The sequence below is a fragment of the Ranitomeya variabilis genome, chromosome 6 (genome assembly GCF_051348905.1).
Source record: "Ranitomeya variabilis isolate aRanVar5 chromosome 6, aRanVar5.hap1, whole genome shotgun sequence".
In the NCBI taxonomy this organism is placed as follows: domain Eukaryota; kingdom Metazoa; phylum Chordata; class Amphibia; order Anura; family Dendrobatidae; genus Ranitomeya; species Ranitomeya variabilis.
The window spans coordinates 156,639,905-156,656,456 of NC_135237.1; the positions used below are offsets into that span (position 1 = coordinate 156,639,905).

The 16,552-nt window shown below is 42.3% G+C and overlaps 1 protein-coding gene across 11 annotated transcripts in view; it reads left to right on the forward strand.

Moving 5' to 3' along the window:
- Positions 1 to 11,509, forward strand: part of TPK1 (thiamin pyrophosphokinase 1) — an 854,031-nt gene extending 842,522 nt beyond the window's left edge. For all 11 annotated transcript variants that reach the window (XM_077269139.1, XM_077269141.1, XM_077269138.1 and 8 more), the window contains one exon: positions 11,021 to 11,509. In XM_077269139.1, coding sequence (XP_077125254.1) covers positions 11,021 to 11,151 — 131 coding nt within the window. In that variant the 3' untranslated portion in view covers positions 11,152 to 11,509. The remainder of the gene's footprint in view (positions 1 to 11,020) is intronic.
- Positions 11,510 to 16,552: the final 5,043 nt, after the last annotated feature.

The window sequence follows — 16,552 nt, forward strand, 5'->3', positions numbered from 1 at the left end:
AGAATAGCTGATTAGTTTCCTGATTTGTAGGTCATACTGCTTGAACTGTTTTTAAGCGTGGTTTTATTTGAGCACCTTTGATTGCTTGACATGCACTTTGGACATTTAATTGATTAATTCCATACTTTATTTACTTCCTGTCATGGACTGACCCCTCTCTGCCTCTGTGACGTGAGTCCTATACGTATGAGTCCAAGTCCTGATTCTGATGGACGGACATGGGACAATCCAATTGGATTAGCTCCCTAACTTTTGTCACGCTAATGAGAACTTTATATACATTCCAGCATTGGGGATGAGTTGTACAATAATTATTCTCCTTCCTACATCCATACATGGGAGTTGTTTCGTTTCATATGCACATTGCTGTTAACCCCTTCAACCATTAAATGTGAGATTTTATACAGATGGAGGGCAGCCCTCTATAGAAAATGTTATAGTGACAAGAATACCTTCATATTTTCATATCTCATAGGCTAGGTTCACATGCAAATAAACACCAAAGGAAAAGACAATATAAATTGCAAATAAAAAGTTTATTATTTTTCAAAGAAAAAATAGATGCCAAAAAAGAAAAATATAAAACAAGGTTGCTGCTAACCAAGCAGGGGCAGCGTTTTGCATGTGGCCAGAAAATACAAAAAGTATATGTGTGAAAGATGATTAGAACTTAAACAATGGGGACAGGAGCAAACATGCCTTTACAGAGCTCCTGAATAATCCCCTTTATTGAGCTACTTTTGGCTTCCAAAAAGTGGAACTTATAGATCTATAGGCTTGGAAAATCTTTGGTCCTTATCTACGATAAATAAAATGAAGAATATAGCGGATATTACAAGGACAACAAGCACTACAGCTTCTCAGCCTGTAACAAGGCCTCCAATCAAGATTGCCGCCACACAGGCAAACATGAGAGGAAAGTCATTCAGGGTCTCTGTCACCCATGGAACAGAAAGAGCTGGAGCCAAGAAGTTTCCGGTAAAAGATGTGAGAAAAGTCCCTTTTGCTCCTGTGCTGGAGACAACCTCAGATGTTCCCCCAGACAACCGGGATTCAAGACAGATGAATACCAACGGCTGTGCTGAATCGTCATCGGCTGTTGCGGAGGTGAGATGCCGGACAACGTCAGCGCTGCCACCAGCGAAGAACCTTGCATTCCCCGTGGCACCGTTACCTGCTGAAAAGGAGGGGAAGAAGAGCTGGGAGTTTGTGGTGAGATCGGGAGCCGTGACGTTGTGGAAGGAAGGACACCAGGACTTGTCCCTTACCTTAACACCAAGCAAGTCCTTCAGGACCGACTCGGTCCGGTGGGGGCTGGGAAGTGAGACCCGGTGTGGCCTGTTGATTCCTCCGCCGGCCGCTTGCGAGATCACAGCATGCAGAGCGGCTGATGCAGCAGCGGGGAGGAAGGAGGGAGTCCCGCCGCTGCGAGGTGTTCAGCTGTATTGTGAAGCTGCGAATGGTACACAGCTACTACTATAGCGCCGCTCAGCCTCTTATTGCTTCAGAGAGGTGTGCTACCTCTTATCTAATATATAAAGCTGAATGTGTGTGTGTGTGTATGTATGTATGTATGTATGTATGTCCGGGATTGGCATCTGAACCGTAGCAGCTACAGCCACAAAATTTTGCACAGTCACACGTCTGGACCCCGAGAGCGTCATAGGCTATGTTGTGAGGTGAAATTTTAACCCCGCGCTTTCCAATTCACCAAACAATTTTGCCCCTATCTACATAATGGGGAAAAAGTGAAAGGAAAAGTGTTGGAGGCGTCGCAGCTACAGGCACAAAATTTTGCACAGTCACACGTCTGGACCCCGAGAGCGTCAAAGCTATATTGTGAGGTGAAATTTTAACCCCGCGCTTTCCAATTCACCAAACAATTTTGCCCCTATCTACATAATGGGGAAAAAATGAAAGGAAAAGTGTTGGAGGCAAATTAACAGCTGCCAGATGTGAACAAGGGGGACTTAAAGAATGACAGCGATGGCACCAAAGAGTATATACTGTACAGTTGCTAAGGTGGGGCCCCAACATGGGATAATCACACCACCACGGGGATATGAACACACACACAAAATGCGCCACACACTACCACGTGCTCGAACACATATACCACCCTCAGTGCACATTTCACCACACATACACCAACCTCGCCACATAAAAGTAGAAACACAAAAGTCGCCGCTCAAAACTCGCCACGCGCAAAACTCTCCACATGCAAAACTCGCCACACGTGCAAAACTCGCCACACGCAAAACTTGCACACGCAGAAAAATTGCCACACGCAGAAAAATTGCCACATGCACAAAAGTTGCAACACATGCAAAAGTTGCCTCACACAAAACTTGCACATACTCAAAAGGCACCACACATAAAACTCGCCACGCGCAAAACTCGCCATGCGCAAAACTTGCTGCACACAACTTGCTACACTAACCTGTCACATGCAACTCGACACACAAAAAGTTGCTACACGCATGTCGCCACACAAAACTCATCTCACAAAAGTCCCTACATGCATGTCGCCACACGCAACTCAACACACACAACTTGACACACGAAACTCGCCCTAAAACACACACAAGTCTGGTATCCTTCAAAAATAAAAATCTGATTAATAAGCAGACAAACTACAAGAGCAACAAATGTACCATATAGGAATCCGGCAGCTGTCAGTCACATGACCAGTCTATTATGTGTATGTGTGAGCTAATATATACTGCCAGGGGGTGGGCTTACTGTTGGCTGGGGATTTATCAGGCTGCCATTTTAGCTTACAAATACTGAGGTAAAAATACTGACCAAATAACGTGTGAACGAGGGCTAATACAGGAGGAGATGACATACAGCTATATACTATATACAGGAGATGACACACAGGTATATACTATTTACAGGGGAGATGACACACAGGTATATACTATATACAGGAGGAGATGACACACAGATATATACTATATACAGGAGAGATGACACACAGGTATATACTATATAGAGGAGGAGATGACATACAGGTACATACTACATACAGGAGGAGATGACATACAGGTATATACTATATACAGGAGGAGATGACACACAGGTATATACTATATACAGGAGCAGATTACCTACAGGTATATAGTATATACAGGAGGAGATGACACAGGTATATGCTATGTATAGGAGGAGATGACATACAGGTATATACTATATACAGGAGATGACACACAGATATATACTATATATAGGTGAGATGACACACAGGTATATACTATATACAGGAGATTACATACAGGTATATCTAATATATAAAGCTGAATGTGTGTATGTATGTATGTGTGTATGTCCGGGATTGGCATCTGTACCGTCGCAGCTACAGCCACAAAATTTTGCACAGTCACACGTCTGGACCCCGAGAGCGTCATAGGCTATGTTGTGAGGTGAAATTTTAACCCCGCGCGTTCCAATTCACCAAACAATTTTGCTCCTATCTACATAATGGGGAAAAAGTGAAGGGAAAAGTGTTGGAGGAAAATTGACAGCTGCCAGATGTGAACAATGAGGACTTAAAGAATGAGAGCGATGGCGACAAAGAGTATATACCGTACAGTTGCTAAGGTGGGGCCCCGACATGGGATACTCACCACACACGGGGATATGAACACAAACACAAAATGCGCCACACACTACCACGTGCTTGAACACATATACCACCCTCAGCACACATTTCACCACACACACACACCAACCTCGCCACATAAAAGTCGAAACACAAAAGTCACCACTCAAAACTCGCTACATGCAAAACTCGCCATATGCAAAACTAGGCTCACGCAAAACTCGCCACACGTGCAAAACTCACCTCATGGAAAACTCACCTCATGCAAAACTTGCACACACAGAAAAATTGCCACATGTACAAAAGTTGCACCACATGCAAAAGTTGCCTCACACAAAACTTGCACATACTCAAAATGCACCACACATAAAACTCGCCACGCGCAAAACTCGCCATGCACAAATCTTGCTGCACACAACTTGCTACACTAACCTGTCACATGCAACTCAACACACAAAATGTTGCTACACGCATGTCGCCACACAAAACTCATCTCACAAAAGTCGCTACATGCATGTCGCCACACGCAACTCAACACACACAACTTGACACATAAAACTCACCCTAAAACACACACAAGTCTGGTATTGTCCTTCAAAAATAAAAATCTGATTAATAAGCAAACTACAAGAGCAACAAATGTACCATATAGGAAATACGGCAGCTGTCAGTCACATGACCTGTCTATTATGTGTATGTGTGAGCTAATATATACTGCCAGGGGGGAGGGCTTCCTGTTGGCTGGGGATTTATCAGGCTGCCAATAGCAACCAATCACAGCTCAGCTTCTATTTTGCTACAGTTAATTAACCTGAGCTCTGATTGGTTAATATAGGCAACAAAGACATTCTCAGTATAACAAAGCTAATATATGTTGTGAAATGCTTCTATTTGCTTAGTTTTTGCCTTTTAATAATTACATTTCTATCTATTTGTTTTGTGGTTTTTGTGTGCAGAATAAATTTTTGTTAACACATTCTATTTTGCTAACAGCAGTCATTAACCCGGGCGAAGCCGGGTAGTACAGCTAGTCTAATATATAAAGCTGAATGTGTGTGTGTGTGTATGTATGTATGTATGTATGTATGTCCGGGATTGGCATCTGAACCGTAGCAGCTACAGCCACAAAATTTTGCACAGTCACACGTCTGGACCCCGAGAGCGTCATAGGCTATGTTGTGAGGTGAAATTTTAACCCCGCGCTTTCCAATTCACCAAACAATTTTGCCCCTATCTACATAATGGGGAAAAAGTGAAAGGAAAAGTGTTGGAGGCGTCGCAGCTACAGGCACAAAATTTTGCACAGTCACACGTCTGGACCCTGAGAGCGTCAAAGCTATATTGTGAGGTGAAATTTTAACCCCGCGCTTTCCAAGTCACCAAACAATTTTGCCCCTATCTACATAATGGGGAAAAAATGAAAGGAAAAGTGTTGGAGGCAAATTAACAGCTGCCAGATGTGAACAAGGGGGACTTAAAGAATGACAGCGATGGCACCAAAGAGTATATACTGTACAGTTGCTAAGGTGGGGCCCCAACATGGGATAATCACACCACCACGGGGATATGAACACACACACAAAATGCGCCACACACTACCACGTGCTCGAACACATATACCACCCTCAGTGCACATTTCACCACACATACACCAACCTCGCCACATAAAAGTAGAAACACAAAAGTCGCCGCTCAAAACTCGCCACGCGCAAAACTCTCCACATGCAAAACTCGCCACACGTGCAAAACTCGCCACACGCAAAACTTGCACACGCAGAAAAATTGCCACACGCAGAAAAATTGCCACATGCACAAAAGTTGCAACACATGCAAAAGTTGCCTCACACAAAACTTGCACATACTCAAAAGGCACCACACATAAAACTCGCCACGCGCAAAACTCGCCATGCGCAAAACTTGCTGCACACAACTTGCTACACTAACCTGTCACATGCAACTCGACACACAAAAAGTTGCTACACGCATGTCGCCACACAAAACTCATCTCACAAAAGTCCCTACATGCATGTCGCCACACGCAACTCAACACACACAACTTGACACACGAAACTCGCCCTAAAACACACACAAGTCTGGTATCCTTCAAAAATAAAAATCTGATTAATAAGCAGACAAACTACAAGAGCAACAAATGTACCATATAGGAATCCGGCAGCTGTCAGTCACATGACCAGTCTATTATGTGTATGTGTGAGCTAATATATACTGCCAGGGGGTGGGCTTACTGTTGGCTGGGGATTTATCAGGCTGCCATTTTAGCTTACAAATACTGAGGTAAAAATACTGACCAAATAACGTGTGAACGAGGGCTAATACAGGAGGAGATGGCATACAGCTATATACTATATACAGGAGATGACACACAGGTATATACTATTTACAGGGGAGATGACACACAGGTATATACTATATACAGGAGGAGATGACACACAGATATATACTATATACAGGAGAGATGACACACAGGTATATACTATATAGAGGAGGAGATGACATACAGGTACATACTACATACAGGAGGAGATGACATACAGGTATATACTATATACAGGAGGAGATGACACACAGGTATATACTATATACAGGAGCAGATTACCTACAGGTATATAGTATATACAGGAGGAGATGACACAGGTATATGCTATGTATAGGAGGAGATGACATACAGGTATATACTATATACAGGAGATGACACACAGATATATACTATATATAGGTGAGATGACACACAGGTATATACTATATACAGGAGATTACATACAGGTATATCTAATATATAAAGCTGAATGTGTGTATGTATGTATGTGTGTATGTCCGGGATTGGCATCTGTACCGTCGCAGCTACAGCCACAAAATTTTGCACAGTCACACGTCTGGACCCCGAGAGCGTCATAGGCTATGTTGTGAGGTGAAATTTTAACCCCGCGCGTTCCAATTCACCAAACAATTTTGCTCCTATCTACATAATGGGGAAAAAGTGAAGGGAAAAGTGTTGGAGGAAAATTGACAGCTGCCAGATGTGAACAATGAGGACTTAAAGAATGAGAGCGATGGCGACAAAGAGTATATACCGTACAGTTGCTAAGGTGGGGCCCCGACATGGGATACTCACCACACACGGGGATATGAACACAAACACAAAATGCGCCACACACTACCACGTGCTTGAACACATATACCACCCTCAGCACACATTTCACCACACACACACACCAACCTCGCCACATAAAAGTCGAAACACAAAAGTCACCACTCAAAACTCGCTACATGCAAAACTCGCCATATGCAAAACTAGGCTCACGCAAAACTCGCCACACGTGCAAAACTCACCTCATGGAAAACTCACCTCATGCAAAACTTGCACACACAGAAAAATTGCCACATGTACAAAAGTTGCACCACATGCAAAAGTTGCCTCACACAAAACTTGCACATACTCAAAATGCACCACACATAAAACTCGCCACGCGCAAAACTCGCCATGCACAAATCTTGCTGCACACAACTTGCTACACTAACCTGTCACATGCAACTCAACACACAAAATGTTGCTACACGCATGTCGCCACACAAAACTCATCTCACAAAAGTCGCTACATGCATGTCGCCACACGCAACTCAACACACACAACTTGACACATAAAACTCGCCCTAAAACACACACAAGTCTGGTATTGTCCTTCAAAAATAAAAATCTGATTAATAAGCAAACTACAAGAGCAACAAATGTACCATATAGGAAATACGGCAGCTGTCAGTCACATGACCTGTCTATTATGTGTATGTGTGAGCTAATATATACTGCCAGGGGGGAGGGCTTCCTGTTGGCTGGGGATTTATCAGGCTGCCAATAGCAACCAATCACAGCTCAGCTTCTATTTTGCTACAGTTAATTAACCTGAGCTCTGATTGGTTAATATAGGCAACAAAGACATTCTCAGTATAACAAAGCTAATATATGTTGTGAAATGCTTCTATTTGCTTAGTTTTTGCCTTTTAATAATTACATTTCTATCTATTTGTTTTGTGGTTTTTGTGTGCAGAATAAATTTTTGTTAACACATTCTATTTTGCTAACAGCAGTCATTAACCCGGGCGAAGCCGGGTAGTACAGCTAGTCCTTCATATAATTGCTCAAAAATCACAGGGGAAATTGACAATAACCCCAACAATAAGGGGCAATTATGCAGAAGCTACACTACAGAAGGTGAAGAGGCTGATGTGGTGACAGTTATGGAGGAGGGAGTCTTGCCACTACAAAGTGGTGGAATAGCGATTGGAACACCGCTACAGTTATATAATGCCTCACAACTTCTTCCTATATTGAGGAGAGGTGCCACCCTTAAACCTTCTTTTGATACCCCAAAAATCATAGGGGAAACTCATGAAAACCCTGACAATAAGGGGCAACTATATATCTGTAAAGGGGTTTTATCAACAAATTGGAATGGCTGTGACCAGTCCTCTGTCACATCAGAAAGTGACCCCTTTAAACAAATACGGTCACAACAAAAATCTATACTAGAAGAAACCAGGCTTCTTTGTTTTAAAAGCTTTGAAGAAATAATCCAAAAAATACTTCCTAATTAGACCTCTACTATTGAACCAACCAACAAAAACAATAGCAACACAGTAGATCAAAAAGAACAGCTGGATGTAAACCATGATACAGATAATTCTTCTAATTCATCAGAGGGGCTAGAAAGTGTCCACTCTGAAGAATTTACCAGGGCCTGAGGACCTTATCCCTAATGTTTCTTTAATAGATAACATACCAGCTTCTGACAACTACCCATCTGAGAGCTTTATGATCAATATCTGCAGAGCATTTTTAACACTGGCAAACATCTTGGAAAAGGGTACTAATACACGTGGATACGAATCTAAAATATCTGACCTTCATCAATCAAATACAGTAAAAGCCTCTGAATCTTTTATCAAGAAGCTATTTAAAGATACACTACTTTTTATAGTCAAAGACTCTAACTTAAATTCTACCAAGGCCCCTGATGCCCCTCTTCAAGACTCAAAAATAACAGACTCTCTAGACAAAAATTACCGGACCTCGCCCTGTATCTATGCTCATAGTCCACACATACTCTTGGACTCTCTGGAGAGGATCCAAAAAGACATCATCTTTTGTAGAGACTACTTGGTTAATTATGAAGAATTCAAAAGGAAAAATAACATACAAATCAGAGGAATACTGGAGTCGGTCCAGCCCTCACAGTTAAAAAATTATATTTCTTCAATGATCTCTCACGTATTACCCAAAACAAAGGAAAAAATCTGATCAAGAAGGTTTTCAGAATCCAAAGGCCACAGCAACTTATCTTTTTTCAAAGACTTGACTAAAGATACCCTACAAAAACGAAAATCATTCTTTCAAACCACCCAAGAACTTCTACACGCCGGAATACCCTACCAATGGACAAAGACTTCCAATCTACAAGTGATATTCGCTTCAAAATTGTTCACTCTCACTTCCAGAGGAAGGAATTAACTTTCTGAAAAGAACAGGATTGACATCTTCTGCTGTTTCTTCCGATACCTCCTCTCTGTGTACATCAAATATACATCCTACTTGAAAAGACCTTTATTCCACTTGTTATTTTACTAAAAAGAACCAAACATTGCCCTCCAGCCAGTCTTAGGGTCACCTTAAGGTGTTCCCAGACTTGACCGGTTCTCATACTTATACTCATACATTTAATTTGATGTCATACGCAATTGTATCGTGTACTGTTTGAGTTTCTATTTCAGGTGCTGATATTAAGCGACAGTTGTGTTGGGTAAACCTACGGGAATGTATATATGTATACCTGTCTTCTTTTTTCCCTTTCCCCCATATTAAATGGGGTTTTTCCTTTTTTCCCCTCTACCTTGCTTTCCCTTACTCTTTACCCTTCCCCGTTATAACATTTATAAAACCAATAAAGATTATTGGAAAACAAAATCAGGATTAGGTGATAAATACAGAAGTGGTGACGTGTTTCTATTATACTTTTCCTCTGATTGTTCCACTCCTGGTTTGGGCTTACAAATACTGATGTAAAATACTGAACAAATACTGAACATCTGAACATAGTCTTAGTCTTATCCTGTTGCTACATGTTGCCATTTTTCTGTGGACCTATGCTTTATTTCCACAATTTTTTTATATAAACTAAAAAAGATGAGATATTTTTATTGTTATAAATTGTCCTATTATTGTGGGTTTAGCACCATGGTCCTCGCGCCAACATTTTGATGCAATATTTTAATATGATTTACTTGTTATTCTTGTTCTTGCTCATTTACCTTATTCTTACTATTAAATTACACACTATATTAAATTTGCATTGTTTGTATAAACCATTCTGATAGTTAGGGAAACATCAGGAGCCATCAAAACATATTTCACAGTGGCACATACTTGGACCCCACACTCATGGTCCCAGCGTGTTGCTCATTTGTTGCAATGAGATTACACTCTGAATTACAGCCGTGAAGATGGTTTGTACAGTGTCAGAGGTAAAAGTCATGTCCTAATTAGTGATGAGCGAGTAGACTCGTTGCACGGGTTTTCCCAAGCACACTCGGGTGATCTCCGAGTATTTGTTAGTGCTCGGAGATATAGTTTTTGTCAACGCAGCTGCATGATTTACAGCTGCTAGACAGCTTGAATACATGTGGGGATTCCCTAGCAACCAGGCAACCCCCGCATGTACTCAGGCTGGCTAGTAGCCATAAATCATGCAGCTGCATCGACAAAAACAAAATCTCCGAGCACTAACAAATACTCGGAGACCACCCGAGTGTGCTTGGGAAAACCCGAGCAACGAGTACACTCACTCATCACTAGTCCTAATAGTAACTACAAAGCTGGATGGGGGAGACATTTACACATCACACAGTTCATTAGACATTTGGGAATCACTGGAAGATATGAACATCTAGAAAAAAAACTAATATTTCTAAACAAGACAATAGACTCGTATTACATCTCGCTAACTTCACTACTCTTGCTTATTAAAAGTTAGGTTTTATTTTAGTCTGGGGATATTTTTTTGACCCTCAGCCACATTCAAGTAATTGTAGCTGAGCTACAATACTAGATAATATCTCTATTATTGTGAAGGTTTCTCCTGTGGTAAAGATTATGGTAAAAGTTTTGAGAGCAGCATGTAATGTCCTGTTCATTCAGGGGCAGTCTTACAAGAACACAGCATGAGCAGTTAGCTCCATGTGGAACATGTTCTCCATTCCTGATAATATGAAATGCTCTTTTAACTCAGCTGCTTAAGAAACAGATAATTTACTCATTTTCTATAGAGAAAATAAAAAACTTTTTTGTCTTTACTGAAAGTACGGAAAAGTCAAGAGTTACAAAGTTATTTCTTTCTTATGTTTCAGCCACTGGAGTGTTGAAGTTTGGAACTTTGGTCAGCACATCAAACACTTATGATGGCACAGGAATTGTTACGGTGGAAACTGACAGTCCTCTGATATGGACCATGGGCATAAGGACAACAAATGATGATTGAAGACTAGTACTGATCTTCTCACCAGGAGCACACCTAAGAATAACACTGCAGCTGACAAAAGGTCAAGTGTACCTGTCAAAGTTCTTACAAAAGAGAAGCAGTATAATGGCCAAATTTTATCAGTTTGATATTTAACTACCTATTCATCTGTCTGTCTATATCTAGTCTCAGAACGCTTGCAGTTACTCTTTTGCCCCCTTCACATGTCTTGATTTTACCAGTACTGGAAAAATCAGTATTGTATGTCCGTGTACTTGTACATGTACTTGTGTACGTGCGTGTCATCCATGTGCCTTGTGTGTATAGCTTACTGTAATGAATTAACCTAATAAATAAATAAATGAATGAAAAAAAAAAACGTGGGGGCCTCATCATTTTTTATAACCAGCAAAAATAAAGCAGACAGCTGATATTATAAGACTGGGAAGGTTCATGGATATTGGGCCCTTTCAAGCATAAGAACACCAGCCCGCAGTCACCCCAGAATTGGCACATTATATTATATGCGGCACGTCGCTCTTTCTAATTGCACTGGTGTGTTGGCATCTGGGTAATTACACTTGGGGTTGATACCAACTGTGATTTGTCAAAAATTCCAGCTGGCATCAAGCCCTGGTGTTAGTAATGAAAAGCTGTCTTTATTTAAATAAGCATGCCTCTACTTAATCCCTGGTTTCCCAATTTATATAAAAAAAATCCCACGCAGGTCTGACGTAGTCCACAAATGGAAACCAGAAAAACAAAAAGAGAGAAACGGAATCAAGACAAAGTCCCTTGTTCACCTATTTATTATGAAAAAAAAAAAAAGTTCACATTCAGGTCTGACGTAGTCCACCAATGGAAACCAGAAAAACAAAAAGAGAGAAACAGAATCAAGACAATGTCCCTTGTTCACCTATTTATTATGAAAAAAAAAGTTCACATTCAGGTCTGACATAGTCCAGCGCTTCCCACAATGTTCCCTGAATCAGGCTCACGCTGCACAGCATCGTCACCTATCGATCTATCTACATTCAAAAATGAAGGCAGCACTCCCAAAATAGAAAATTGGAAAAATGTAATAGCCCAAAGTGCTGCTAAATGTTTCAAATGTTCTATATTGGGGGTGCTGACTTCATTTTTGTATGTATATTGGAGGATTGACATGCCCAGGGAGCTCTACATCCAGCTGCATTCAGCTGTTGTCTCTGAAAACTGTTTCCCATGTATGTGTGTTTCCCATACATTATTTGAGTCCATTGACAGCCATCTCCTCATTCTCTGCAGTAGGCTGGAGCTTAAACACTGCTTGTGACCTGACTGCTGCTGCACAAGAACAGCCTGCAGCATGTCCTGTGCCTAGACCGTTTGTGTCTGTATCTCCAACATTTTGTTCACAATTTAAAATAATCTATCCAACTATATTTTGATGCCTCAAATGGTCATGGGATATTTAGTTACCAGATAGTCAAAGATATCTAGGGATACACCTCACTCGAAGCCACCAGTATGTGTACCAATCAAGATTCATGGTGCTCATTTAAAAGATCTTTCACCAAATTTGTAATGCTGAACTGGACACATGATGTACTTGTGGCTGCTCTGCACAGTTACATCATGTGTCCAGTTCAACGATACAAATTTGGTGAAAGGTCCTTATACGAAACCTTGGAATAAACCTTTTTTTGCCTGTCTATTGCGGAGAGATTATAAATCAACAAAAATACTGCCAAATTTATATCCACGTATGTGTTATCAGATAGTTTTCACTGGGGATGTGTACTTTGTCCCCCGCTATGATCTTTCCCAGTCATAAGGCAGCAACTCTCAGGAGTAATGAGAACATGACCCTGCCTTAGCCCAGAACAGGCTACTCCTATTTTAGACATAAAACGACAAATAGTCTCATCTCATTGAAGAGCGACTACGAGTTACTGTCAGCACAACAGACATGTTTGATTACTGGTACCTTTGAGCCTTCATCTCCTGACAGTCCTTTGGGGGGGTAGTATAGATGTGTTTAGCTGCCCTTCCATCTTTGTTTGCCAGAAGATTATAGCTCTAATGTGTCAGTAATCAAACTTATGTCTGCTGTGCTGTCACCCTGCAGTGAGATTTAAGGTTGGATGGTAAAGAGGATGTGACCCATGGTAAAGTATGCAGTGATACCAGGTAGAAGCTTTGTTTTATATATAGTTTAGGACATACTCTGTCTGCACCAGTCAATAGCCCATGTGAGCTGTTTAATAAGGTGGTACAGTCTAACGTATGGGAGACCAGTATATCCTCTTTGTGTCCACTTAGAATTGAGTGTTTGTCATTTCGGTTTTCTCACTCATATAAATTAATTTTAGATTGCTGTGATAGGTTTGAAAAAGACAGTTTGGGAGTTTAATGGGTAAAGTTAAAAGTGTGTTTAAGGATCTCAGGAAAATGTTAATTTTAAAAATTTGGTAATGGCCAAACGATGTGAAACTTTAATATTGTAAAAACAAACAGAATTCACCTTTTCACCATTGCTTCTTAAGAAAGATTAATGTCCTGTATTCCATGTGGCGGGACAATCCTTTAACATGCAGGGGGAGCGGAGAAGTGAAGGAGGACAACAGTCATTTGCGCCTATCCCAGCGCTTCTGTGGATCCAAACCGGTTTGGATATGCCCCCAGCCAATAGCTGTAAGGCATCAAGTATATAAGGCATGCTCCCCTTGATTTAGTGTTGTGCAACTAGTCAGTTGCCAAGTCCCCTGTGTTGTCTGAACCATAACCTGTTCCTGAAACCTGTGCTGTCTGAATCTGTTCCTGTTCCTGAAACCCGTGTTGTCTGAACCAGATCCTGTTCCTGAGACCTGTGTTGTCTGAACCAAATTCTGTTCCTGACACCTGTATTGTCTGAACCTGAAGCTACTCTGGCGGTATCTGAGCCGGTAGTACCTTAACCAGCTGCAGTGTCCATCCTGTCTTGTAATCCAGAATCCACAGTCAGAACCAGTATCGGAATCCTGTCCTGCCAGTGGCTCCGGGTCCGTGTCCTGACTCTTGAGGTCAGCTGCTGCAGTTCTGGTGACTGCCCAGGAATGGTACCTGGCAGATACCTGCAGCACAAGCCTAGCTCTACCATCAGGAGCTCTAGCGAACATCAGGTAGCCGATTAGCCATGCCCCTCCATGGTAAGTCCTGCCCATGGCACAGTGGGTCCACAATCCACGTATGACAGAAGTCTTCTCCAGCTCCACAGTTCAAAGGTATCAAGTTTTCTTCTGCCTTCTTTCATGAGTGTCCTTTTCCATGGCTGCCACCAGGGCATAACTGCTCTTAATGATGTATGGAGCCTGGTGAGCAGAAGAAAGGAGGAGGACTCGGACCTGGCCCCTATCTTTTTGCCTCTGCTCACTGGGCCCGAGGGGCAGGATTCTGCAAGTTCAGTAACTGAATGTGCGTCCTTGGACCCACATTTAGTTCAAATCTATTGCCGCGCGGGAAGCCACTGTATTCCTGCATGGCAACCGTTAACAGCCACCAGACAATGTATGACATCACTGCCATGCCCCAGGGCATCCGCGCCTCAAATGGCTGAGGAAGAGGATGCCGCTGGACCGGAGAAACTTTTCTTTTTGTACTCAAAGATGCAATATGAGGGCAGGATGGGAGATCATATGGGGCAGGATGGGAGATAATATGGGGCAGGATGAGACACATAAGTGCAGGATGGGAGGACATATGGGGGCAGTATGGAGACAAATGGGGCCAGAATTGGAGGACATATGGGAGAATGATGAAGACACGGGGGGCAGGAGGATACACATGGGGGCAGAATGGGAGAATATATGGGAACAGGATGGAGACACAAGGGGCCAGGATGTGAGAACATATGGGGCCAGGAATGAGACACATGGGGTAAGGATGGGGGATGTTATTACAGGAAGAAGCCAGGATGTGGGACATTATTACTGTAGGGGGTAGTTAAGGGATATTAACATAGAAAACCTTTGGAGGAAGTTGAAAGTCCGTGTTGCCCAGTGACAGGCCCAAAATATCACTGCTGTAGAGGAGATCTGCATGTAGGAATGGGACAACATACAACCAACAGTGTGTGCCAACCTTATGAACTGACAGAAAATGTTAGACCTAACAAAATATTGAGATGAACTTTTGTTAATGACCAAATACTTATTTTCCACCATAATTTGCAAAATAAATCTTGCGAAATCAGACAAGGTGATTTTCTGGATTTGTTTTTTCATTTTGACTCTCACAGTTGTGGTCTACCTATGATGTCAATTACAGGCCTCTCTCATCTTTTTAAGTGGGAGAACTTGCACAATTGGTGGCTCACTAAATACTTTTCTTCCCACTGTATATCTTTGGTGAGTCAATGTATTACCTGTACACTTACACTGTACAAAAGAGAGTAGAGATGGGCAAACTCGAACAGTAAAGTCCGAGGTCCGTACCGAACACCTAGTGTTCGTACATGGATCCTGAACACGGACTTCTCCAGGAAGGCCATATTACTGTTCAGATTCAGCACCCTGAACATCGGCATTCAGGACATCTGTGTGACAGCATAAGTAACACCAGCGACTCTGATCAGCAGTAAGTTACCGTATTTTTCGGATTATAAGATGCACTTTTTTCCCAAAAAATTTCGGGGGAAAATGAGGGTGCATCTTATAATGCGGATATCCTGTAGACTGTGAGCCCTCGTGGGCAGGGACCTCTCTCCTTTTGAACTTGTGTGTGCCTTGTATTGCTCATATTTATTGTACTTGTCTATGTATGTCCTTTTTCACATGTAAAGCACCATGGAATAAATGGCGCTATAAAAATGAATAATAATAATATACCTTACCGGTACCATTGCTGCAGGTCGCAGGCTGGGATGAGGGGGTGTGTTGCACTGCGTGGGTGTCCGGCGTTGCTGTGAGGGTGCCCAGCGGTGCTGCGGGGGCTCTGCCGACATTTTTTGAATGTCGGCAGAGCCCCTGCTGCACCGACTGGCACCTCCGCAGCGTTGGGCACCCCCTCATCCAAGCCTGCGGCCTGCAGCATCACCCCACTCCTACCTCCTCCAGCAGTGACCCTGGGACCCCGCTTCACCGCAGCCACCATCCCCAGTAAGCAATAAGACGCATGAATAATAAGAAGCACCACCATTTTATTAAAATATTTTTTTTTCCTATTTTTCTCCTCAAAATTTGGGGTGCGTCATATAATCCGGAGCGTCTTATAATTCGAAAAATACAGTAGTTACCACTGGTCAGAGCTCCACGGTTCCCACACTGTCAGCTGACAGCACAAGCCAGCAGCTGTGACCGGCAGTAAACAGGTTACTGCCGGTTACAGGTGTCGGCTGTTGAAAGTACTATTCTCATCAGCATCTCCCTACTGTCGCTGATAACAGCGAGAGCAGGCTCTGCTG